The sequence below is a fragment of the Scyliorhinus canicula genome, chromosome 12, assembly GCF_902713615.1.
Source record: "Scyliorhinus canicula chromosome 12, sScyCan1.1, whole genome shotgun sequence".
In the NCBI taxonomy this organism is placed as follows: Eukaryota; Metazoa; Chordata; class Chondrichthyes; order Carcharhiniformes; family Scyliorhinidae; genus Scyliorhinus; species Scyliorhinus canicula.
This window is the reverse complement of record NC_052157.1, coordinates 31,537,282-31,564,314: the sequence shown is the minus strand read 5'-3', so window position 1 is coordinate 31,564,314 and position 27,033 is coordinate 31,537,282. Positions and strand designations below refer to the sequence as shown.

General features: G+C 46.3%; 1 protein-coding gene across 1 annotated transcript; it reads right to left on the bottom strand.

The window, feature by feature from the left end:
• Nucleotides 1-219: 219 nt before the first annotated feature.
• dnaaf4 (dynein axonemal assembly factor 4) lies at nt 220-27,033 on the bottom strand. Its single transcript, XM_038814755.1, has 9 exons — nt 26,860-27,033; nt 21,478-21,625; nt 21,178-21,311; nt 19,449-19,704; nt 6,640-6,782; nt 5,330-5,439; nt 2,772-2,925; nt 2,105-2,210; nt 220-585 (listed from the first exon to the last, which is right to left on the bottom strand). Exons 1-9 carry the CDS (start codon nt 26,980-26,982, stop codon nt 476-478), a joined length of 1,284 nt encoding a protein of 427 aa, XP_038670683.1. The 5' UTR covers nt 26,983-27,033; the 3' UTR covers nt 220-475.

Here is a 27,033-nt window from a genome sequence, read left to right as displayed (position 1 = left end):
AATCAGGCTTTTGATTAAATATTCTATCCACATTATAGTGATGCACATACTCAATTCTCAACAGGAATATAATGAAAGAAGAAAGTCCTCTCCTCCCCATAAAGAGAGGGCAAGTGCAAAAAGCACCAACAATTAATGCATAGCAGTGTCTTAGTTAAAGATTCTAGACACCTTTTCAGTTCACACTGTTCAGGTTTTCCTCAGAAAATGTAAGTCTGGTTTGGATTGAGGTTTGGATTTATTACCGCTCCTGAGTATAATGACTATATCCTAACAAAAGGGTAAATATACTATCAGTTATCACCAGCTTTAACAAATAGTCATCCAGACTCAAAACGTTAGCTCCTTTACATCTTCACAGATGTTGTCAGACCTGCTAAGATTGTCCAGAATGTTTTTTTTTGGTTCAGATTCCAGCATCCTCAGTAACTTTTCTTTAACTATCAGTAAGTCTTTGACATTTTTCTCTTGGTTCTTAGAGATCAGGAGGTGTTCCTTGAATCACATGACGTATCTTCTCTGCATCTTCTTCTATTGTCTTATTGCTTGGGTCAATCTTAAGAGCAGCTTCATAATCTTGAAGGCCTATCAGAGCATAAATAAAATCATCCACTGAATAAATAAAAATTGTTGTGATGTGACATTGAGCCACAAAGATCAGGAAGGGTTCAGCTTGAATCCCCAGAATGTATGGGTTGCATGATCATAGATGAGGTGACAGACGAGGAAGATGAAAGATTTGTCATGATCAACAAGCTGTTAGGGGCAGCATGGGGACGCAGTGGTTAGCACTGCTGCCTCACGGCGCTGAGGGCCCAGGCTCAATCCCGGCCCCAGGTCACTCTTCGATCCCGGCTCCGGGTCACTGTCTGTATGGAGTTTGCACATTCACCTGGTGTCTGCGTGGGTCTCATCCCCACAACTCAAAGATGTGCACGTTAGGCGAATTGGCCACATTAAATTGCTCCTTAACTGGGAAAAACAGAAATTATGAACAGCTGTTACAACTTACTGGGTGTGTATCCATTGATCTTTAATGATGGCAGTTGAAACTTGGTTATAGTTTGCATCATCCACCAACACTGACAGTCGCACACACACACACTTAAGTCCCTTAGATCCTGGGCAGCACGGTGGCACAGTGGTTAGCATTGCTGTCTCATGTCGCTGAGGTCCCAGGTTCGATCCCGGCTCTGGGTCACTGTCTGTGTGGAGTTTGCACATTCTCCCCGTGTTTGCATGGGTTTTTCCCCCACAATCGCCTCCTTCTGCACTGTATGTTCTATGTTCTATGTGCAGGGTAGGTGGATTGGCCACACTAAATGCTCCTTAATTGGAAAAATGAATTCGATACTCTAAATTTAAAAAAATGTCCCTCAGATCCATGCTCCCACAGCTGATAAAGGTTTAGATATACCTTTTTAAATAAATTTAGAGTACGCAATCATATTTTTTTTCCCAATTAAGTGACAATTTAGCGTGGCCAATCCACCTACCCTCCACAACTTTGGGTTGTGAAACCCACGCTGACACGGGAGAATGTGCAAACTTCACACAGTGACCCAGGTCCTCAGTGCCGTAGGCAGCAATGCTAACCACTGTGCCACCCTAAAAGGTTTAGATAGACAAGCTATGTTAGAAAAAGGTGAAGTTTTATCTCCTCTCACTCCTTGTGACATTGTGTATACAAGGAATTACCTGGAAGAGAGGGAGAATGAAAAAGAGGCATGGATGGACAGAAAAATAGCAGGGAAAGACTATGTGCTATTGCATTGCTGACTGTGCTCACTATTTATTTATTTATTTATTTATTTATTTTTCATGGAACATATTTGGTTCCCTATGCTATTATCTGTGAAGAAAATTTCTTCTTTAAATTTAGAGTACCCAATTCCACCCATTGGTTCTCTACGTTATTATGTTTGAAATGTTTTCTGAATAACATAAAGGCTCTGTTGGTTACCGCCTTACTTGGATCTTTACAAATTAGTCAGGAAGGGAGGAGTAAACTGGAAAAGGGAAAACTGGTATAGCCAAATTTCAATTACAACATTTGCTAAATTATATGTTTCCACAATTTCTGTGTACAAAGAAGTCCTCTTACCCTCCACGTATAGTTCCAGTTCGCAAAATGCTGCCCCTCTTCTAATGTGGGCCTTCAGTCTGCTACTTGCATTGTCTGGAACAGCAGGAGTTAACAAATCAAGTGCCTAAATGAAAGAATAAACATGTTACTTAAACAAATAAAAAAGTCCGCAATAAGAGCTTGATTTCCTTTTCTTTCAAAAATCAGGTGCTAACATTTTCCAAGGGTGGGATGCAATTGAAAGCTTCATGTTCCAGACGAGCAAGCACTGTTTTCCCCCATTCAAACCACAGACTAAAATAGATCAAGTCTCAGTGACATCACTGGAACTTAATGCATGTATTTAAAGAGAACTCTGTCATTTTGGGGTGGTTGCTCTTGCCGACTTTAATTTAGTGAGTTGCATTGGCAGAATTGAGGGAAAGTGTCGGTCGTCTGTCTATCCTGAGTCAGGAAGTGATATATACCACAAAAGAGAAGATAAAGTATAGGAAAGGGGACAAATAAACAAACAGCAAAGATGGAAACTTATGGATCACCTTTAATATTTGTGACTGACCATTATTCAAAACCTGAGTTGACACAGTAAGGTTCCCAAATGTAAAAATAAACTGAACCATGGTTAATTTTTGCTTTAATCCAATTAATTATTAACTAATTTCCCAGAATCTGAATGTGAACTAACCTTGGAGGAGTCTTCAATGGCTTTGTGTAGATTTCTTAGTTTAAGGTGGCATGCAGCCCGGTTCAGATACAAGACTGGAAGTTTATTATTCAATTGTATTCCCAGGTTATAAGCATTAGTAGCTGCAAGATAATCTCCTGATGCAAACAGCTTGCTGAAAAAGGAAAATAATATTTTAACAACTATGATAACCTGATTTGAAGTGTATTATCGAGAAGCTAATCAGACCTTCACAGGCTAGCAAAGTGCTAAATGCTGTAAATTAAGGTCTCTCATTGCAGTTAGTCATTGTTTAGTAGTCAACATCATGTGATTGGTTCCAGAATGTCTTTCAGAGAATACACATAATATCAAATAAGTGAACTGTTTTCCAAGTGCCTCATCTTTATGTAAGAGACCAGTCATAGTTAATAAACTATTTGAACATGGAGGGCTTTTTCTTAAATTTAAAGTACCCATTTATTTTATTTACCAATTAAGGGGCCATTTAGTGTGGTCAATCCACCTAGTCTGCACATCTTTGGGTTATGGGGGTGAGACCCACGCAAACAAGGGTAGAATGTTCAAACGCCACATGGACAGTGACTTGGGGCTGGGATCGAACCCAGGTCCTCAGTGCTAACCACTGCACCACCGTGCCCCCCATGAACATGGAGGGCTATATAGCCGAGTACTTCACCACATAACCCTCTTTCATGCATCATTTTGCAAGGATAATGAGGCTGATTGTAGCACTGCTGAAATTCTGAGTGGAAAATAAGTTCCAACCACCTGGGAAGTAGATAAAAAGAATTTTTTTTTTCCAGATCACCAGTTGAACCGTTAAAAAGGCTGCAATTTAATCTTTTTTTCCTTCAAATTTAGAGTACCCAATTCATCTTTTCCAATTAAGGGGCAATTTAGCGTCGCCAATCCTATCCTGCACATCTTTGAGTTGTGGGGGTGAAACCCATGCATATATGGGGAGAGTGTGCAAACTCCACACGGACAATGACCCAGAGCCGGATCGAAGCTGGGAACTCGGCACTGTGAGACAGCAGTGCTAACCACTGTGCCATCGTGCTGCCCTCTAAAATTTAATCATGACAAATTTCAGTTAAGGAGACTGTGGAAATAGCACAGGAAAAGCCAAAGAGCAGTGTATCTTTTGAATAATACAAGATTGATTCCTTGACTGGTTCATAATATTCTCGCTCCTGAGACAGGATGCTGTGCATTCAAGCCCCACTCCAGAGTCTTGAGCACTGTACTTAGGCTGATACAGTAGTGCAGTCTTGAGGGAGTGCTGCAATTTTAGAGATGCCTAAACCACATAGAGTGCAGTTGTTCAAGAAGGTGGCTCACTAACAGCTTCTCCAGGGCAATTAATGATGTGCAATAAATGCTGGCCGAGGGGTGGCACGGTGGCGCAGTGGTTAGCACTGCTGTCTACGGCACTGAGGACCCGGGTTCAATCCCGGCCACGGGTCACTGTCTGTGTGGAGTTTGCACATTCTCCCAGTGTCTGCGTGGGTTTCACCCCACAACCCAAAGATGGATTGACCACACTAAACTGTCCCTTAATTGGAAAAAATTAATTGGGTACTCTAAATTTATAAAAAAATAAAAATAAATGCTGGCCTAGCTAGTGATGTCCATATCCTGTGGAAATATTTTTTAAAAGTTGGCATGAGAGAGGACACCACTGTTGGAGTGCCCTTCTTTCTATCTGGTTTGGAGGATCTTGTGATGGCACCACTAATGGTGCTTCTCCAGTGCTTTGAGGTGCCTGTGGAAGATTGTCTCAGTCTCCAAAGCATACAGGAGTGTGGGGATCACTGCTGCCTGGTAAACCATGACATTATTGTGGGTTTGAGATCCTGGTCCTCAGATACACTCTTCCAAAGGCTGAACTGCCACATTGGAGGCAATGATAAATTTGACCATCTATGTCTACCTTCATCGAGAAAAGGCTCCCCAGATAAAGAAATGGCCCACATTGTTCAGGATCTCCCTGCTGATCATAATCAATGGTGGGGGGAGGTATTTTGATGTGGGAACCTGTTGAAAGAGGACTTTAAGTTTTCAGGGTGTTTAGTGAGAGGCCCATTTTCTCAAATGCTTCAGAGAAGAAGTTGACAATGACCTGGAGCTCAGATTTTGAGAGAGTGCACACTCGAGCATCATCTACATGACAGAATTCAATAATTAAAGCATGGAGCAATTTTGGTATTGGATCAAAGATGGCATAGGTTGAACAGTTTCCCATAGAGTATTACAGCAAGGAAGACGGAGAAGAGATTGTTGCAATGACACACTTTTGTTTGACCTGTGCCAATTTCTATTGGTGAGGATAACAGCTTGCGTGCGTTCATGGAGCAGGCGAAGCATGGTGACAAATTTCTGAGGATAGCCAAGTTTTAGGAGGATGCTCCAAAAGATCTCAATGTTGACAGAGTATAGGCTTTTGTGAAATCAAAAGAAGTTGGTGATGTTCCTTGCGTTTTACTGATGAGTTATTGAAGTGTGAAGTTCTTTTCAAATTCAGACTAATAACTTGAAATATTGTCAGAACGTACTTCCCTTTATCCTTTAGCCAGTCTGGATTTTTTTCCTCTTCTTTCAGGTCTTTAAGATTAGCGATATTTGCATTTTTAGCTCGTCTGGCTTCTGCCTGTTTTCTTAACCACTGTAAACCAATGAAGAATCTTAGTTTATATGCAGTATAACAAACAACAGAAATTTAAAATATCTTACAAGATCACTGTTGAGAACAGCTTTATAAACTTAGCATATACAGTGTAGACTAAAACAAACCTGTAAGTATCATTTTAAGTGCAAGGTTATGTTGCATTCTAGATTTCCTATCAGGGCGGCATGATGGCAGTGTGGCGACGAGGGGATTTTCACAGTAACTTCATTGCAGTGTTAATGTAAGTCTACTTGTGACACTGATAAAGATTATTATTATAAATTGCTCCTTAGTGTCCAACGGTTGGATGGGGATTCATGGCTAGAGCAGCAATTGGGCATGGGTAGGGTGGTCTTTTGAAGAATTGGCACACTAGATGGGCCGAATGGCTTCTTCTGCACTGTGGGGAAATTACATGGTGTATATATACATTTTTTTTTAAATTTAGAGTACCCAATAATTTTTTTTTCCAATTAAGGGGCAATTTAGCATGGCCAATCCGCCTACCCTGCACATCTTTGGGTTGTGTTGGGCGAAACCCACGCAAACACGGGGAGAATATGCAAACTCCACACAGACAGTGACCCAGAGCCTGGATCGAACCTGGGACCTCGGCGCCATGAGGCACAGGGCTAACCCACTGCGCCACCATGCTGCCCCCATGGTGTATATATACACACATGACAAACCAGCAGCACATCAACCAACAGCACCACCGAATCACATCCAGGATTCCTCATGTAGGAACTACTGAATTTACTTGGACCACCAGATGATGAGCAGAAGTGAGTCATGAAATGAATCAGGAAAAGGTTTGCGTGTAAGTTTAATCATGGCACTCCGGCACACCTCTCCCAACCCATAACAAACTAGCATTGGCAAAGCCCCAAGAACAATCTGTCTATTCATGCTGCGGATGGGAAAGTGTGTGTAAGTGCATCTACAAAGGGGAGAAATAGGCATCCAAATTGGAAAATATTCAATTAGAAACAGTATTGATTTCCAACAGATAACAGGCTTTATAAAAACAATAGAAAACAACCAAAATCTCCTTTCAATTTGAAACACATCTCCAGATTGATAACTTAGCCAATTATGTGAGCTGCCAACTCAACAGAATGAACAATGTAAAAATATCAATCTTAGTTAATTATGGCATGTGTTTGAAGAAATGTATTCATTTTACAAAACCCTTACCTCTTCTTCCTCGGCAACTAGAGATTCTCTCAGCGCAGTAGGAAAAACTCGAGGTGTGAAGGTTATCTGAATATTGCCAGCTGAGCGAGGAGATGGAATGATTTGTCCCTTGGAGTTTTCAGCAAACATATTGCCAGTTGTACCTGCAATTAATCCATAGTCAGAACCTAACATAGAACTTACAGTGCAGAAGGAGGCCATTCAGCCCATCGAGTCTGCATTGGCCCTTGGAAAGAGCGCCCCACACCTCCACCCTATCCCAGCAACCCCACCTCAACATTTTGGACACTAAGGGCCAATCATTGCCAAACCAGCTAACCTGCACATCCTTGGACTGTGGGAGGAAAGCCACGGGGAGAATGTGCCGATTCCGCACAGACATTGACCCAAGCCGGGAATCAAACCTGGGACCCTGGCGCTATGAAACCATAGTGCTAACCACTATGCTACCGTGCTGCCCAGAATCATTTAAATACTTTCCCATAAAAAGTGACTACAGCACTTCTGGAGGCGGTCATGGAGGAGTAGGTCGCACATTTGACAGCTCCCGCTGTGACGGACCTTTGGACGTTTTTCCCCATTTTCTTTCCAGATTTTAAGGGATAAATCGGTGAAGAGTGAGACAGTAAGGAGAAATCCCCCTCCGGTGTACGGAGAATTGGACTAGAAGTGGCGGTGTGAGAAGACAAAGTCCTATAAGGAAGACGCGAGCAGAGCTGGTAATGCAGGGAAACATGGCGGAGAGCAAGGGCCACGGGGAGATGGCACAGTGGTCGACAGAGCAGCTGGAAGTCTTTCAAAGATTGCTTCATCAAGCTGAAGAAGGACATGCTGGACCCGATTAGGGCTTTGACTGATCAAGTTGTGCAGAATCAAGAGACCCACGGGAGAGCAATCCAGGAGGTGGAGAAAAAGGTGTCCGAGCACGAGGAATACATAACCGTGCTGGAGACCATTCTGATGGTGAACGACTGCCAGAAAAGAATGCAGGAGAAGCTGAAGGACCTGGAGAACAGATCCAGGAGGCAAAATCTTAGAATTGTCGGCCTCCCTGAAGGTAGTGTGGGATCGGATGCGAGGACTTGTGTGACGGACATGCTGGAGAAGTTGATGGGGCTGAGGTGTTCCCTTGGCCCCTGGAAGTGGATAGAGCGCACAGTGCCCTGGTGAAGAAGCGGACGAACCGCCGAGGGCCATGGTGGTACCTTCACTGTTCCTTGACAAGGAACACTTTCTGCGGTGGGCCAAGTAGGAATGGAGCAGCAAATGGGAGAACTGTGAGCTGCGCATTTATCAGGACCTGGGCACGGATCTGGCCAAGTGGCGAGCTGGGTTTAATTGGGCAAAAACGGCCCTCTTTAAGGGGGGTGAAGTTTGGGATGCTATACCCAGCCCGTCTGTGGGTCACACATGAGGAACGGGACTTCTACTTTGAAACACCAGACGAAGTATGGACTTTTATTGAAGAAATGAAGCTGGAGGCGAATTAAAAGACACTGAAGCCTTGGAAGTACTGTGGCGACGATTTGTTTTGCTGGATTGTATAAATATAAGTAGTGCTATCTGTAATAATGGGCTGTTTGGATGGCTAAAGGTTGCTTTGTCGTGCAGGGAGCTGGTTAGAGGAGGGATGGGCTTTGGGGTTGGCTCTGCTTTTGGATGTTTATTTTTCTAAAGTGGCTGTTTCTTCACTGTTTTTTCTGATTTTGTTTCCTGGGAAATGTGATGCTTTTAAAATGTTTATCTAATGTGGGGGAGAGGGGAGAGAACAATGGGGAGACAGACTGCTTGGTGTCAGGGGCGGGCGCTATCAAGTCAGCATGGGTCAGCTGATTCTCGGACGCGCAGTGGGGGGTGAGCAGGTGTTAAGCTGGAGCTTGACTTGGGGGGTTGGGTTTCTGGTGTTATTACTGGGGGGAAGGAGAACTGCTTTGCTGACAGGGGAGGGACTGTTACTAGGGGACAAATGGGAGGTCAGGAACGGCGACTGCCTGAGGGAGGGACTCGAGGAGGCTGAGGGCGCGCGCTAGAGGCTGGCGTGAAAAGGGTTATGGCTAATAGGCGGTGGGGGGGGGATTGGAAGCTCCCCCCCCCCCCGACCAGGCTGATTACATGAGGGCTCGCGCGTTGTGCATTTGAAGGGGCTGAAGGTGGACGTGGCAATGCTACAAGAGACACACCTAAAGGTTACAGACCAGACAAGATTGAGAAACGGGTGGGTCAGCCAAGTATTCACTCAGGGCTGGACTCAAAGACCTTGGGCTTGCGATCTTGATCAGCAATCGAGTGGCATTCGAGGCAGGGAGAATCGTGTCAGACAAGAGGGGTAGGTACATAATGGTGAGTGGCAAGCTGGAAGGGGTACGGGTGGTACTTGTGAACATACATGCTCTGAATTGGGACGATGTCAAAATTATGAGGTGGGTTTTAGGTAAGATCCCAGACTTAGTCACATAACCTGATCTTGGGAGGTGACTTTAACACAGTCATTGATCCAGAATTGGACCGGTCAAAATCGAGGACAGGGAGGAGGCCGGCTGCAGCAAAGGAATTGAAGGGATTTATGGAACAGATGGGGGGAGTAGACCCATAGAGGTTTACACGACCAAGGGCAAAGGAGTTATCCTTTTTCTCATATGTCCACAAGATATACTCTCGCATCAACGTTTTTATTCTGAGCAGGGCGCTGATACCGGAGGTGGTGGATGCTGAGTACTCGGCAATCGCAGTGTCGGATCATGCCCTGCATTGGTTGGATCTACGGGTTAGTGTGGAGAGAGGGCACAGACCGCTGTGGAGACTGGATGTGGGGTTGTTAGCGGATGAAGCGATCTGTGGTGGGTTAACAAGTCCATTCAGAACTACCTGGAAACAAATGATATGGGGGAGGTCGCTGCAGCGACGGTTTGGGTAGTTCTGAAGGCAGTGGTCAGAGGGGAATTAATCTCAATATGGACCCACAGAGAAAAGGCGGAACGGAATGAGAGGGATAGATTAGTGGAGAAGATTCTCCAGGTGGACAGGAAATACTTGGAGGGCCCGGACGCGGGGCTGAGGGAGCGGCGGAGGTTACAGGCTGAGTTTGGGCTGTTGACCACAGGGAAAGTGCTGGAACAGTTGAGGAAGGCAAGGGGGCGATTTATGAGTACGGGGATAAGGCAAGAAGAATGTTGGCACACCAGCTCAGGAAAAGGGAGGCGGCCAGGGAGATAGGTAAAGTAAAGCATAAAATTGGGAAGACCCTGGGCGGGAGTGTTCGCGGTCATAGCCAGGATTGCGGAGGAGGGAGTGGACCCGATCCGTTTGGTGGTGATATTTGGGGTTTCAGAGAAGCCGGAGCTCCTGGAGCGGAGGAAGGCCTGATGTCTTGGCTTTTGCCTCTCTGATTGCACGGCGACTAATTTTGCTGGTGTGGCGGTCGGCATCGCCACTGGCGGTAGCAGCATGGTTGGGTGACCTGTTTGACTTCCTGCGGTTAGAGAAGATAAAGTAGAAGAAGTTAAGGGGCTCAGCAGGGGAATTTGAGAAACGGTGGAGGATGTTTGTGATCGTGTTTGAGGAGCTGTTCGCGCACGCGGGGGGAGGAGGGAGTTAACCTACTTTGATACAAGTTTGAATAGAACGCGTTTTTTTTTAAAAAAAAACATTGCTGCCTCACGACGCTGAGGTCCCAGGTTCGATCCCGGCTCTGGGTCACTGTCCGTGTGGAGTTTGCATATTCTCCCCATGTTTGCGTGGGTTAAGTCCCCACAACCCAAAGATGTGCAGGACAGCTGGATTGGCCACGCTAAATTGTCCCTCAATTGGAAAAAATTAATTGGGTACTCTAAATTTTTTCTTTTTTTTAAAGTGACTACAAGTTTTGTTTGCAGAGAAGAACTTAAATATGAGAAAGAGGAAATATGTTTTGATACGATCTTTAGATGTATCAGGAAATAACTGACTCATGTGTTGAAGATACAGAACAAGTTACTTGAAATCATAGAACCTGTCCATTATCAAGTAGAATGTTGAAAAATGAGAGTTAGTGCTAATCCACTTTATCTAGTTTTATTTAAGCAGAAGATGTTGCATCTGATAATGTGGTCATGTCAAAGTGGCACTGGATTGCTGTGTACTAAAAACTAGCTCTACCTGTAGGCCACAAGGTCAACTAATACATAAATGATCTGGAGGAAAGTATAGGTGGTCTGATTAGCAAGTTTGCAGATTACATTAAGATTGGTGGAGCAGCAGACAGTGAAGGGACTGTCAGAGAATACAGCAGAATATCGATAGGTTGGAGAGTTGGGCGGAGAAATGGCAGATGGAGTTCAATCCGGGCAAATGCGGGGTGATGCATTTTGGAAGACCTAATTCAAGAGCGAACTATACGGTAAATGAAAAAGCCCTGGGGAAAATTGATGTACAGAGAGATCTAGGTGTTCAGGTTAATTGTACCCTGAAGGTGGCTGTGCAGGTCGGTAGAGTGGTCAAGAAGGCATACGGCATGCTTTCCTTCATCAGAAGGGGTATTGAGTACAAGAGTCGGCAGGTCATGTTACAGTTGTAGAAGACTTTGGTTCGGCCACATTTGAAATACTGCGTACAGTTCTGGTCGCCACATTACCCAAAGGATGTGGATGCTTTGGAGAAGGTGCAGAGGAGGTTCACTAGGATGTTGCCTGGTATGGAGGGCGCTAGCTATGAAGAGAGGTTGAGTAGATGATGTACCATCAATTGAACGCGAGACGAGTTGCTGGACAAAAGTATGGCTTTAATCTGCTAGATGTTAGCCCTGCGGTCGATTGCAGTAAAAGGACGACCGCAGGGAGTACTGGGTATTTATACCCCGCCCCGGAGGCGGGGTAAACTCAGCCTCTCGATCAATCGGGGAGCCATCACATGACTGGTCTCAACCAACCGGTCGAAAGGCACATGACCAACCAGGGCCAATGGTAAGCCGGTGTTCTGCACCAATGGCAGGCAGCTAGGCTAATCATACCACCACATTCACCCCTTGCGGAGAAAGAAGCCGGGGGGGGGGGGGTGTCAACGAGAGCTTGGGGGGGGGAGAACTGGTGGTATGAGTAGTAAGGAGAGAAGGAAAAAAATGTATCCTGGGCTTCCCACTGGCCAGACATTTAGCAACAGTACATAGTGTCCATACAAGGTCCATGGTGTTGTTGAAAGTTAAATGGACTCGATCAGCCTTATCGTTGCTCGTGACGTCCTGGCAGACCGCCGCAGTGGAGTTGGTGACGTTGGTTCAGCCGATGGTGGTTCAGCTGATGTCCTGGACTCCGGGAGCGATGGTCCTTGAACTGTCTCCGTAACCCGGGCTGGTGGGGGAGACGCCATGGATGGGGGAGGGGTGGCCTGGGTGGGGCGCTGGGGGAAAAGGGACGGGGGGGGGTCTGTGGTGAAGGGGGGGGTGGAGGGCCGCACGCCGGCGGGTGCCAGGTCCCAGAGGGAGACCATGTCCTGCCGACCGTCGGGGTACTCCACGTACGCATACTGCGGGTTAGCGTGGAGTAACTGGACTTGTTCCACCAACGGGTCGGACTTGTGCACCCCAGTGGCGTGCAGAGGGGGGGGGAAGGGCGACGGTGCATTGGCCCCGGGCATCCATTGGATGGGGGCATCCAATCAGAGAAGGAAATAATTTTTAAAAAAAAATTTTTTTTTAAATTTAGATTACCCAATTATTTTTTTCAATTAAGGGGCAATTTAGCGTGGCCAATCCACCTACTCTGCACATTTTTTGGGTTGTGGGGGCGAAACCCACGCAGACACGGGGAGAATGTGCAAACTCCACACGGACAGTGATCCAGAGCCGGGATCGAACCTGGGACCTCAGTTCTGTGAGGCGGTTGTGCTAACCACTAGGCCACCGTGCTGCCCCAGAGAAGGAAATAAGATAGTAATTTTAAAATTTCAGCGGTGATAGATCAATTTTTGGAGGCTCACCACACTGCAGAGGCAGTTGTTAGCCCTTTATTCCTTTAACATGGTGTACCCTTTCTGTCTAGAGAAAATGGTGCTCCTCCCCATCCCCCCACACGCATGCGCATGATGTACGTGGTGCAACCATCAAAAGCAACAAGCAGACGTGGCTGTTCGTTCCTGCGTTTCCTAGAGTCATAACTCGTCTTTTCTTCAGCTTTTTGTGCATCTAGATTAGTTCTTTTACCTACTCTAGAACGGGTGCAACTACGTTTTTTATAGGTTTTTTGGTGATATTTAATGAAATATTTACGTGGGATGTAGTAAGAGTGAAGCCTGGATGATCAGAGGACTGCTATGGCATTTAATCTCGGAATAGGAGACATTTATTCCTTAACATGCTAATATTCGAATACAGATACCACTAATTATTTGCACGTCTATGATATAAATTGCACAAAATTATCAGTGTGAAATAATTTGAAACGAAGGAACAAAGAAATGAAATATGGTTTATCCGTCTGCAACTGACCGATTGTTTACCATTTTCTTCCCATTTTCTCATGCGTCTTACGGTTTTTGAGATAGAAAATGAAATGTTACGAGTATTTCGTGTACAACCGAGTAGTACAGAACAGGAAAAAAAAGAGGGCCAGAATCGAAGAAGAGTCCCATCAAAGAGGGCCATTAGATGCATGGATAAAAAGAAGTAAAGAAGAAGTAGGAGAACCTGGAGAAGTAAAAGATGATGTGGGTGCAGAGAAGGATTTTTCTGATACGGATTCAGCTCGGTCAAAACATAATACTCTCTCTCCTCAGTCTCGTTGTCAGGATGATGATCCATGTGAAGAAAATAAAGAAGATTTTAGCATATTTTTGCAAAGAAGCGATTTTGGCTGTTTGAAGAAACCGATTCCAGATCATTTGAAGATGACAATATTACAACATGGCCCTGAAGGATATCAGAATAAAAGTGGTCCATTTGCTGAGAAGGATGGGAGATCATTTTCCAAACAGTGGTTTGATAAAGTTTCCACAAACGGAGAAATTGTGGAGAGAAAATAGTTGTTATACTCTCCATATCGGAAAGCATGCTACTGTTTTGTTTGCTTTTTGTTTTCAAAGGAGCATTTGTCGTCTGTGTCAAACTTTGGAAAGGAAGACGGTTTCTCCACTTGGAGAAAATTAAATCCAACAATACCTGACCATGAGAAAAGCCCTTCTCATAGAGCTCACATGAGGGAATACCTGAACCTCGTAGTTCGACTCCATCATTCAACTACGATAGATGCTGAACTTCAACAGCAAATGTCTGCTGAAAAGAAAAGATGGAAAGCTATAACTGAACGGATTGTCGAGGTTATATCCTTTCTGGCAAAACAGAATCTGGCCTATCGTGGACATCGAGGAGAAGGAATATCTGGGTTATCAGAACCAGGGGAGACAGTCAGTGAAAATACAGGAAACGTTCTAGCAACAATCAGACTTTTGGCCAAATATGATGACATCTTAGCAAAACACTTGCAGAGAGGGAAAGAGAAACCAAAAAGTGAAAGTGTCACCTACTTGTCCAACAGAATTCAAAACGAAATAATCAATCTTCTTGGTGAAACTGTCAAGAAAAATATACTTTTTCATAAATTAAGGACAAAATATTTTAGCATAATGCTGGATTCAACTCCAGATATTGCCCATGAAGATCAGGTTTCCGAAATTCTGTGTTACGTTCATATTGATGAAAACAGAAAAGTAGAAATAAAGGAGACATTTCTGGGATTTTTTCAAGTCAACAAGAAAGATGCAGTCAGCCTGGTAAATAAAATTCAGGAAAAATTGGAAGAAGACAAAATTTCCATGAATGACTGTCGTGGTCAAGCATATAACGCAGCAGTTATGGCTGGAGTGAGAGGAGGTGTTCAACAAAAAATTCTTGAAGTTAACCCAAAAGCTGTGTTTGTGAACTGTGAGAACCACAGCCTCAATTTGGCCTGTGTCCATGCAAGTGAGGTGCAACCTGTTGTTGTTACATTTTTTGGCATTCTAGAAAAACTCTTTACTTTTTTTTCTTCATCTACTTCTCGTTGGGAAGTGTTAAAATCATTTGTCACTCGGACTGTGAAAAGACAGTGTGACACAAGATGGAGTTCCAGCCATGATGCTGTGCAAGTAATCCACGAAGAGTGTGACAACGTTATTGCAAGCCTTCAACACCTGCTGGAAGGAGAATTTTCAAGGGAAATAAATCTGATGCAGGATCGCTACTGAACTCTATTCAACAGTTCCCGTTTATAGCTTTATTAAATTTTTGGTACTCAGTTTTATCATCAGTGGAGAAATTCTCAAAACGTTTGCAGGATCCGTAGATGGGTCCGGGGGCGGCCAGCCACGTCGGGAGAGGGGATCCGGAGGACGACTTCCTGGGGAAAACAAGAAGACGTTCATGAGGTGTCTGATTAGTTGTGGTACAGAGGAGGGAGCGGATAGAATGTAGGGCATCGGGGATAACCTCTTGCCATCGGGAAATAGGGAGATCTCTGGACCGGAGGGCCAGTAGTATGGTCTTCCAGATGGTACCATTCTCCCGCTCAACCTGTCCGTTACCCTGGGGCTAGACGGTCGGTGCTAAACACGCACTTATCCTTATTGTAAGTTAGGTTAAGGAGTTTTGCGGTTTGGAGGAATTTTCGGAGGTTGGTGTCATGGTCCTGCTGGTCGTGGCCGCAGATGGTGACATTATCGAGATACGGGAAGGTAGCCCGTAATCCGTACTTGTTGACCATTCAGTCCATCTCCCGTTGGAAGACCGAGACCCCATTTGTGACACCGAATGGAACCCTGAGGAAGTGGTAGAGGCGCCCACTGCCTCGAACGCAGTGTACTTGCGGTCACTCGCGCGGATGGGGAGCTGGTGATAAGCGGACTTGAGGTCCACCGTGGAGAAGACTTTGTATTTCACGATCTCGTTTACCATGGCGGAAATACGGGGGAGAGGATACGCGGCCAGTTGCGTAAACCGGTTGATGGTCTGGCTGCAGTCGATGACCATCCAGTTTTTCTCCCCAGTCCGGACCACCAGCACTTGGGCTCGCCAGGGACTGTTGCTGGCCTCGATGACCCCTTCCTACAGCAACCTATGGACCTCGGACCTGATGAAGGTCCTGTCCTGGGCGCTGTACTGTCTGCTCCGGGTCGCGAGGGGTTTGCAATCGGGGGTGAGATTAGCAAACAAGGAGGGGGGGTCCACTTTGAGGGACGCGAAGCTGCAGGCAGTGAGGGGGGGGTATAGGGCCGCCGAATTGGAAGGTCAAGCTCTGCAGGTTGCACTGGAAGTCCAGTCCAAGGAGTGCGGGTGCGCAAAGGTCGGGGAGGACAAGGAGTTTATAATTTTTAAAAACCTTCCCCTGGACCGTAAGGTCCGCGATGCAGCACCCGGTGATGCGGACGGAGTGCGAACCTGAGGTTAACCCAATTTTGTGTTTTACAGGGTGGACAGGGAGCGCGCAGCGTCTTACCGTGTCAGGGTGTACGAAGCTTTCCGTGCTCCCGGAGTCCAGCAGGCAGCCCGTCTCGTGCCCGTTGAGGTGGATTTGCGTCGTCGTCTTGGCGAGCGTGCGTGGGCGTGACTGGTCGAGCTGAATGGCCGCGAGCCGTGGAGAAGATCCATCGTCGTCGTCGTTGCCGTCCGAGTGGGTGCTGGCAGGACCTTGTGTGCCAGTCCAGGATGGCGGCGCCCAGAACCCGCACGTGGAGTCGGGGCCCCAAGATGGTGGCGCCCAGGACCCGCACGCGGGGTCGGGGCCCCAAAATGGCGGCGCCCAGGACCCGCACGCGGGGTCGGGGCCCCAAGATGGCGGCGCCCAGGACCCGCACGTGGAGTCGGGGCCCCAAGATGGCGGCGCACGTGGACCCGCACGTGGGCTCGAGGCCCCAAAATGGCGGCGCCCAGGACCCGCACGTGGAGTCGGGGCCCCAAGATGGCGGCACCCAGGACCCGCACGTGGCGTCCGGGGCCCAAGATGGCGGCGTCCGCAGGACCCTCGTGGTTGCTGGGGGCGGGGTTAGCGGTGCCGGCGGGCCGATCGGAGCGGCTGAGAGCGGGGGCAGAGAGGCGCGCAGGCCGGGTGCAGGGGCACGGGGGGGGGGGGGGGGGGGGAGATTGGCGCAGTGCACTGGAAGGGCCCGGAGGAGGAGATCCCCGGTCGCTGCGCGGCACAGCAGCGACCGATTTGGCCTGGCAGCCCGACGAAAAATGGCCCTTCTTCCCGCAGCTCTTACAAAGGGCGGAGCGGGACGGGCAGCACGGGCGAGGGTGTTTGGCGAACCCACAGAAATAGCAGTGGGGCCCCGCAGACTTGTTGGGGCGTCCCGCGGCGCAGGCCTGAGAGGGGTCGGGAATGGCGGATGGCGGTGGGGAAGCGTGCCAGGAGGCCCAGGGCGCTGCAGCGCAGCTGGGGACATAGGCGCGGGCGTTTAAGTCGGCGACCTCCAGGGAGGTGGAGAGAGTCCGTGCCTCAGTTAGGCTGAGGTCATCTTTTTCCAGCATCCACTGGCGGATAGCGGCGGACTGCATCCCAGCTACGTAAGCATCTCTGATCAAAAGTTCCATGTGCTCAGTGGCTGAAACTTGGAGGCAGGTGCAATTCCTCCCCAGGACAGCGAGGGCCCGGTAAAAATCGTCTAAGGACTCACCGGGGAACTGTTGTCTAGTAGCCAGCAGATGTCGGGCGAACACTCGGTTTACCGGTTTAAGAAATTGTCCTTTTAGCTTATCCATGGCCGCGTCGTATTCCTTTTCTTCCCCTATCATCGCGTAGGCCGCCATGCCCACGCTGGAATGGAGAATATGAAGCTTCTGTGCCATGGTGGGGGGCTGCTTGCGGTCGCCAGGTAGCTATCGAACCACACCAGCCAATGCTTGAAGATTTCCGATGCGTTTGGAATTTGCGGGCTGATGCGGAGGCATTCGGGCTTGATCCGGAGCTCCATCTTCACATTTCTAGCAGATTAAATTGATGTACCATCAATTGAACGCGAGACGAGTTGCTGGACCAAAGTATGGCTTTAATCTGCTAGATGTTAGCCCTGCGGTCGATTACAGTAGAATGACGACCGCAGGAATACTGGGTATTTATACCCCGCCCTGGAGGCGGGGTTAACTCAGCCTCTCGACCAATCGGGGAACCGTCACATGACTGGTCTCAACCAACCGGTCGAGAGGCACATGACCGACCAGGGCCAATGGTAAGCCGGTGTTCTGCACCAATGGCAGGCAGCTATGCTAATCATACCACCACAGTAGATTAGGATTATTTTCATTAGAAATGGGAGGTTGAGGGGGTCCTCATTGAAGTCTACAAAATCATGAGAGGTATAGACAGGGTGGATAGCAAGAAGCTTTCTCCCAGAGTGGGGGACTCGATTACTAGGGGTCACGGGTTCAAGGTGAGAGGGGAAAGGTTTAAGGGAGATATTCATGGAAAGTTCTTTACGCAGAGGGTGGTGGGTGCCTGGAACGAATTGCTGGCGGAGGTGGTAGAGGCAGGCATGATAGCATAATTTAAGATGTATCTAGACCGATGCATAAATGGGCAGGGAGCAGAGGGATACAGATCCTTAGAAAATAGACAACAGTTTTAGATAGAGGATCTGGATCGGCGCAGGTGTAGGGCCGAAGGGCCTGTTCCTGTGCTGTAATTTTTCTGTTCTTTAATCCCAATAATGCAAGGTCAGCCAATTTTCATATTTGAATGTCACACTTGGCATATTATGCCTGTTTGATGTTCTGCAACAAGTCTGTGGATGTACACTTTTGATGCCAGAACTCTTAAGAGATTGTTGGTGGCCCTTAGAAACCCGTGATTCTTTTGATGCAAAATCCATTCTGGGCAGAATGAGCCCTTTCAGAGAGCAGGCCTTGTAGGTCCTACAATGAAAGGTGCCTCTCATTGCAGGAGGGCACCACTTTTCTGTAGCATGGATGAAGGCGAGGGATATACCCTGCTTGAGCAGATAAGAAAAAAAACTATTTTGGCTACACAAGATCAATGGCTTAAGTACACTAATGTAATGATATCGTAATCGATTGTACTGCCAGAATTCACTGTAAATATTGTCTATCACTATAAAGGAAGAAGTCATGGATATTTGCAAACATTAATCTTAGGATATGAACATGTATGCTCATTTTTTTTTGAGTCACTGCGTCCTGTTGCCCATGTTTGATATGAAATGGGTCAAGTATGAGGCACTATGCCAACAAGGCTCCTTATAGCTTCATGTTCACACACTCACAAAAGGTTGCTATTGTCCTGGGCATGTCAGTCAAGCCCATCTCTCACAAATCCTCTTTCCTTTGTTGAAATCAGTTGCTAAGAAAAACAACAATATGCCTTTAACAAGGAGCCAATGTAAGAAATCAGCTTCTTAGAAACACTTACTTTATACATAAAGTTAATAATGTCATACTGTCAACATGTTTTTGGGATGGACTGCTGATTACTCACTGAATTACAATTAGCATGCCCCATACATCTCATAAAATTCCATGTTCAGCCAAGCAGGGAAGCTAGTAAAACAGAGGTCACCCCATCCCCGCACCTTTCCCCACTACCAGGAAATCAGGAGACCAGTCACGCTGTGATCTATTTGTGGATATTCTGGCAATCTAGTTCCATGTAGCAGATACCATCCTAAACTCTCTCTTGGCCAAGAGTGAGTTAGAGCAAAGAAATGGAGAAAAATAACCTTAAAATAAGAAATCTGAAATCCATCCGGTTTAAAATCACATTCTGACTCTTTTATTAATATTAAGACTTTGCTGAATATGAGACTTCACATTCATTGTCTAGTTAGAAATTAAACAATTTAAATTGAAATACGTTTACCTCTGTTAACAGAATGCCGGTTTGCCCTTCGTGAGCCAATATTTTGTATTTTATTTTCTTCCTTCTTCATCCTCCTTTTCTCAGCCTCCATCTTCTGCCTTGCAATCTTTAGTTCCTCCTTTCTCTTTAGCTCTTCCTTTCTCTTTAGTTTCTCTTCTTCATGCTTCTGTAGCTTCCACTCTTCCAACTCTTTGGTCGCATTTCTTCGCTCTTGCTCTTTCATCTCTTCAATCTGTTTTCTGTTCTTCTCTTCTATCTGTACAGTTTGGGTGTAGGTTGATTAGTCTTAAACATATGTCTCAAATTTCAATAGCTTGTCACCCTCCCTTATACTAAAACACACACTCAAAAAAGTTTCACCATAGCATTCAAGGCTATGCACTGAGAACCTGAAAATGGGATTAGATTAAATAGGTATTTCATGGTCAGTGCAGTCACAATGGGCTGAAGGGTCTCTTTTTGTGCAGTAAAGCTCAATGACTCCAACTATGAATGTCTAAATATACCTGGTAAGAAGTCATACAACACCAGGTTAAAGTCCAACAGGTTTGTTTCAAACACGAGCTTTCGGAGCGCAGATCCTTCCTCAGGTGAGGAAGGAGCTGCGCTCCGAAAGCTCGTGTTTGAAACAAACCTGTTGGACTTTAACCTGGTGTTGTAAGACTTTTTACTGTGCTCACCCCAGTCAACGACGGCATCTCCACATCAAATATACCTGAGCATCACAGTGACATTTAGGAACACTTTATCACTGGTCTACATCTCTAATGAGGCACATTGCAATGTTGGTGGAGAAAGCAGAGGGGAAAATGTACTTGGTACTTTTTGGAGTGCTGGTAAAATCCGAATGCGTAGGCAGGCAAAGTTCAGATGTGGAGCTTTTTACAGTGGATGCAGTCAGTGAAACCCACTGGAACATGACATGTGTTGTCTGGAGGAGCGAAGAAATGTTAATCGATACAGGTTCGGAGGAGAGAGGAGGTAGTGATTGTAGAGGTAAATTTAACGTAATTCCCTCTTTACGGCGCAAATACACCCCTGCCCCGATCATAATTGGACCTATCTTACCATTGGTCTGGTATTCGTCTTGGTCGGTGTATAAATGGAAGATGTAAGAATTAGAGAATGAAAATGGGAAGTAAACGTTTGACAGAATGCAAGCCAGCCACCTGAAAGTAATTTAGTACCAGTTTGTATTCATAGATAGTATTTGATTAGGAAATAAATTAACACCAGCAATACAGCTGAAAGTCACTTAATACAACAACCTTTCAGTACAAATATGAGAGAAGCCTCATAATGATAAAGGTGCTTATCTATACAATCTTACATTCTTTTAATCCATGAGACTGAACTAGTTTTTCCCAAGACTACCACTCATTTTGGTGATGTTTTTCATTACTATTCCTAAAGTTTTAACCTTGAAGTATTGTTGGTGATATTGGTGATGTTTTTCATTACTATTCCTAAAGTTTTAATCTTGAAGTATTGTCGCATGGCAGGAAAAGAGTCACAGGAAATGCATGACTTCTGCACTTAGGAGAATGGCGTTCTTTTACTTAAATTACTCAAGTACCATCTTGAACTGCATTTTAAAACCTTTAATAACTTCATTAGTTTTACTGCACATAATGGTTTGAATTTTAAAAAAATTACGCTCTCAATAACTATTTTAGTTATTGTGCACAGGAAGAAAAATTAAATATTTAACAGATTGTGCAACAATTACCTTCATCATCGTTTCCAATGAGTACTTCTCATTTCCTCGTTTTTTAATTGCTTTTTCTGTTGCGGCTTCCTGTGCTTTCTTTTGAGCAGCAAGTATTGCACTCTCCCTCGTTTTTTGCAACTTTTCCTTACTAACTATCAAAAAAAAGTCAATGTGATTGCATAATGCAAAAACAACACTAATTATACTATAACTCCTAGATTTAAAATAATCGTCATGAATAACATTGCGAGAGTATTTGGTACACATTTTCATCTACAGGAACCAAAATAAAGCAACAATCTTTAATACTTTCCTCACCTTCAACTGTTGGAAGTTGCTCCCACATTCCCGATTCTTTCTTATATAAAGTGAAAATGATAACACCATTGCCAACTTTAGCTGAGCTCCTTGACTCATCGATAGAAGCAAATAGCACTACCTCGAACAGAAATGGAGGAAAGTTCACCTATTAAAATAATCCATTAAGAATTAAAATTGGGAGGCAAAAATAGATTTGCAATTCCAAACGACACAAAATGAATTCATTCTTTAGTTTTATCAAAAACTAAAATCTTGGGGGTCACGTGATGTGAACGCGGGAGTGGCAGCATTTTCGCAAGCTCTGGCACCACTCAACTTTTAATCCTTTCTTTAATCCTGATGCACAACCCATAATAATTTGTTCCTGATAATCTGTTATGTTCCTGGAAGATCCTGGTTAACGTTTGGTGATGGGGAGCCAAGTTAAGCCAAGAAAATCTTTGGTAGGGGCAGCACGGTGGCGTAGTGGTTAGTACTGCTGCCTCACGGCGGCAAGGACCAGGGGTCGATCCCAGCTTTGCAGTGTGGGGTTTGCACAATCTCCCCGTGTCTGTGTGGGTCTCGCCCCACAACCCAAAGATGTGCCGGAAGCGGACACGCTAAATTGCCCCTTAATTGGAAATAAAATAAAAGAAATAAAAGAAAATCTTTGGTTGATTTGAGGCGGTCACAGATGGCTGGGGTTGGGTCCAGTTCGTATTGGTTGTTTTCCTGGTGGACGGGCCTCCGCTTCGGCAATGCTGTTGGCATAGCGACGATAGTTGCCACTGTGAATTACGTTGTGGATGGCAGTCTCGGCTCCCTGGCATAAAATATTGGTGCTTACATTGAAATGCAAAATATCCCAAAAAGAATGGACGAAGCGGAGAGAATCCTGTCAGTCAATGGAATAGTTTTATCGATGGGCGCTCGACTTCAGTTCTTAGAAATCCGGGATGCAATTCTTCCTCCTCTTGCGCGCGGCTCAACCTAATCCAGCTAAAGGTGCTGCACAGAGTTCATATGACGGGGGCTAGGATGAGCCGGTTTTTCGGAGGGGAGGACACGTGTGGAAGGTGCTTGGGCGGTCCAGCAAACCACACCCATATGTTTTGGGCATGTCCGGCCCTGGAGGGGTTTTGGAAGGGGGTGGCGGGGATTTTGTCGGAAGTGGTTGGGTCCAGAGTCAGGCCGGGCTGGGGGCTCGCGATCTTTGGAGTAGCTTCGCAGCCGGGAGTGCAAGAGGTGAGAGAGGCCAGCATTCTGGCCTTTGCGTCTCTAGTAGCCCGGAGTAGGATTCTGTTGCAGTGGAGAGATGCGCGGTCCCCTAGTCCGGAGACCTGGGTCAACGACATGGCCAGGTTCATTAAGTTGGAGAGGATGAAATTTGCCCTGAGGGGGTCGGTACGGGGGTTCTTTCGGTGGTGGCAGCCCTTTCTCAATTTCCTGGCGAAGGGGTAGAGAGAGATCAGTCTCTGCAGCAACCTGGGGGGGGGGGGGGGTTTGAGGATGGTCGGGAGGTTCGATTTTGCAGCAGTGGGTTCGTTCTGTTCTTTTCTTTTTCTGTTCTTTTTTGTATAACCATTTGCTATTTGTTACTATTTATTTTGGGGGGCTGAGTTCTGCTCTAGCTTCGGTGTGGAAGCACGATATGTATGTTTTAATTTGTGGGAAAAATTTGTTATTGTTATTAGAAAACTTGAATAAAAATTATTTTTTTTAAAAAGAAATCCGGGATGCATGGGATGTCGAACATTCTGGTTGACTCGGGGAGATGGGGCCAGAGAAGGAGTATCCGTAGGCCTGGTCTCCAGGGGAGGGGGAGCTGGGGATGAATTCCCAGCTGAATTTGAGAACTGGCTGCCATGCTTTCACAATCTGGATTTGAAGGTTGGGCTTTTGAGTTCGATGGAGCACATTGCATCCAGTCTTCGAGGCCTGGGGTCAGTCGGAGACCCCGAACACTGGTCTTATTTTGTCTTGTCCTCGGTGGTTGGCGAGAAGGGTTGGAGGCAGCCAGACACAATGGGTTTCTCCTCCTGCCAGGGCCTAGGTGTCTCTTTACCAGGGCTTCAGGATTATGACATGGCGGAGGTGCAGGGGCATCGTTGAAACGCTGGATGGATCCCGATTGTTGCTCAATGATCCTGTCAAGGCTGTGACCTTTCCTAGCTTCATGGACGGTTATATTATCCTGCAATTCATCATTAATCCTGACCTTTGTTTTTTTTTATGATTTTACTCCTGTTTTCATGTCATTGTTTTTTATCCTGACATGGGTGTATGATATATGAGTACAGTGGCATCTGTCACCTTTTATCCTCTCATACTATTAAATCATGCTGAGATAGTTGTGTGACATGACGGTTGTGCAGTACTTACCTGTTTTTTCAATGTACTATAATCCATGTTTTTACACTGGGGAGTAAAATATTATGGTAACCTTCCTTAATTTGTAGATGACTGGCACCACAGCAGGGTGGCGGGCAGGTGTGATGGTACAGAGGTGGTCATATGGTTTTACAGGTCCTCATTGTGCGTGAGGAAATCTATTGATGTTGTGTTTTTCTTTAGCACTTCTATTATTTTTGGACTAGTAAAGCCTTGCTTTCTCCTATGACTGCGGAGAGACCATGTATCCTGGAGAAGACTGGGTTCCTTTTTGTTTCTGTCATTGGAACCTCTGGTGTTGTTGGAGTAGGGGGGAAATATATGCTGGTACAAGCCCAGCATGGTCAGTTATAACAGTGATGTGACTATCCTTGACCTTGTGGCCCCTATTCTAATATGTCATTGATCCTAATTTAGCTCGATTGAGTAGGTCAGGGCAGTAGTAACAAGGTTTACATAACCCGCCAGTGGAAACAAGGTCTGCATAAGATAAAGATGCATGGCGTTAAGGGTAAAGTAGTAGCATGGATAGAGAATTGGTTAATTAATAGAAAGCAAAGAGTGGGGATTAATGGGTGTTTCTCTGGTTGGCAATCAGTAGCTAGTGGTGTCCCTCAGGGATCCGTGTTGGGCCCACAATTGTTCACAATTTACATAGATGATTTGGAGTTGGGGACCAAGGGCAATGTGTCCAAGTTTGCAGATGACACCAAGATGAGTGGTAAAGCAAAAAGTGCAGAGGATACTGGAAGTCTGCAGAGGGATTTGGATAGGTTAAGTGAATGGGCTAGGGTCTGGCAGATGGAATACAATGTTGACAAATGTGAGGTTATCCATTTTGGTAGGAATAACAGCAAAATTTAGAGTACCCAATTATTGTTTCCAATTAAGGGGCAATTGTCTCAAGCAAGGAAAGTTGGTAGGATTTCGCAAGCCCAGGCCTGATGATGAGGGGTTAATATAGCAAGACATGAATCCAAGGTCCCAGTTGTGGCCGTACTCATGTGTACAGAAATTGGGGGTCAGTTTCTGCTCGGCAATTCTGCGTTGTCATGCGTCCTGAAGGCCACCTTGGAGAATGCTTACCCGAAGATCAGAGGCGGAATGCCCTTGACTGCTGAAGTGTTCCCCGGCTGAAACAATCACCAGGCAGGAATGTTCCCTTCCAGTCGGGGAACACTTCAGCAGTCAAGGGCATTCAGCCTCTGATCTTAGGGTAAGTGTTCTCCAAAGCGGCCTTCAGGATGAATCGCCTCACAGCGCCAGGGACCCAGGTTCAATTCTGGCTTTGGATGACTGTCTTTGTGGAGTTTGCACTTTCTCCCAGTGTCTGCGTGGGTTTCCCCCGGGTGTCACAAAGATGTGCAGGTTAGGTGGATTGACCATTCTAAATTGCCCCTGCGTGTCCAGAGATGTGAGAGTTAGGTGGGATTATGGGGTGGGGGAGGGGAGGTGGGGTGGGGTGCTCTTTCAGAGGGTCAGTGAAGACACGATGGGCCAAATGGCCTCCTTCTGCACTGTAGTAATGATTCTATGGAGTATAATATGGGAAAATTTGAACTTGGTCACTTTTGTAGGACAAGCAGGAGTGCAGTATATTATTTCAACAGAGAGAAATTACAAAACTCAGGTACAGAGGGATCTGCTTGTTCTGGTACAGGACTCCCAAAATTATCTCAGGACTCTGTGCGCTGTGTGCTGATCTTGGGACATGTACAAACATCAGCTGCTGCTGAAAGACGCTCTTTGGCCTGCCCAAAATCCTTGGTCTTCCAATGTAAAGACCAGTCAACCATCAAATGTTGCAGAAAGTGCACTCCAGGGTCCAGGAAGCTTGCCGCAGCCACCACACAGGCTCATCGGGAAATGGCCACCATAGAACGGAGAGGTGCTGAAACCTGTGAGAACCCCTTCGGGCTGTATACACCACAAAACGTTTGACATAAAATGTATTTTGTACATATGACACGTAATTGTAAGCTAGTGAGACACTTAACTGTCTTGTACTTTATGCATTACGTAAGGTACTCTTTTGAATAAAGGAGCCTGAGAAAGGAATACCAGCAATCCAGAGTCCACCTACCAACCCCACATCCCGTAAACGCCCGCCAAGCGTACAGTCGAAGCTGTGACTCTAGGATCGGGCTCATCAGCCATGCAAGAACCCACAGAACCCATGACCAGCAACACCGGGTTTCTTAGGTGGACGATCATACTCTTTTGCGAGTGATCACCGAAGAAGAAGACATTTTGGAGAAATAGTGAGCGCAGGATATCTGGTGGATACAATAGAACATAGAACAGTACAGCACAGAACAGGCCCTTCGGCCCTCAATGTTGTGCCGAGCAATGATCACCCTACTCAAACCCACATATCCACCCTGTACCCGTAACCCAACAACCTCCCCCCTTAACCTTACTTTTTAGGACACTACGGGCAATTTAGCATGGCCAATCCACCTAACCCGCACATCTTTGGACTGTGGGAGGAAACCGGAGCACCCGGAGGAAACCCACGCACACACGGGGAGGACGTGCAGACTCCGCACAGACAGTGACCCAGCCGGGAATCGAACCTGGAACCCTGGAGCTGTGAAGCATTTATGCTAACCACCATGCTACCGTGCTGCCCCACAATGGGCGGGATTCTCCGCCGGCGGGATGCTCTGTTTTGCCGGCAGTTTGGGGGCTTCCCAACGGCGTGGTGCTGCCCCACAATGGGAAATCCCATTGACCAGCCAGCAAAACGGAGCATCCCGCCGCCTTGCTGAAACGGAAATGTGGCGCGGCGGAGCGGAGAAACCAGCCCAATATACTTAGACTTTCTGAAAGCATTTGATAAGATATCACATTTGAGATTTTGAACCACAATTTTGTGCTAGATGCACAAAGTAGAATTGAGTTAGTAGCAGAAGAAGCTGATGGCCGAGCCGTTGATGAGTTTGTGCAATGAGACCATCGGCAGGTGTACCAGGCAGCGCCTCGCCTCACCTTCAAATGTTGCCTCACCTTTAAATAATCCTCTGTACAGAAGATGTCTGCTTTCCCGGCTCTCACCCCCTTCAGGGGCACGGTAATAAAAATCTGAGTCTCGGTCTGATCCCAGGTGTAGTCCCGGACCAGCAGCGGCATCTTCACCGGCGGCCCCCGTTGCTAAGGGACGCGCGCGTCCAGTTGCTGGGG

Coding starts and splice junctions, on each gene's coding strand:
- dnaaf4 (XM_038814755.1), bottom strand. CDS start 26,982: ATGCCGCTGCTGGTCCGGGACTACACCTGGGATCAGACCGAGACTCAG. Junction 6,783..19,448: donor CCGGCATTCTGTTAACAGAG/GTAAACGTATTT, acceptor GATTAATTGCAG/GTACAACTGGCAATATGTTT. Junction 2,926..5,329: donor TGGCTAAAGGATAAAGGGAA/GTACGTTCTGAC, acceptor TTCCTTTTTCAG/CAAGCTGTTTGCATCAGGAG.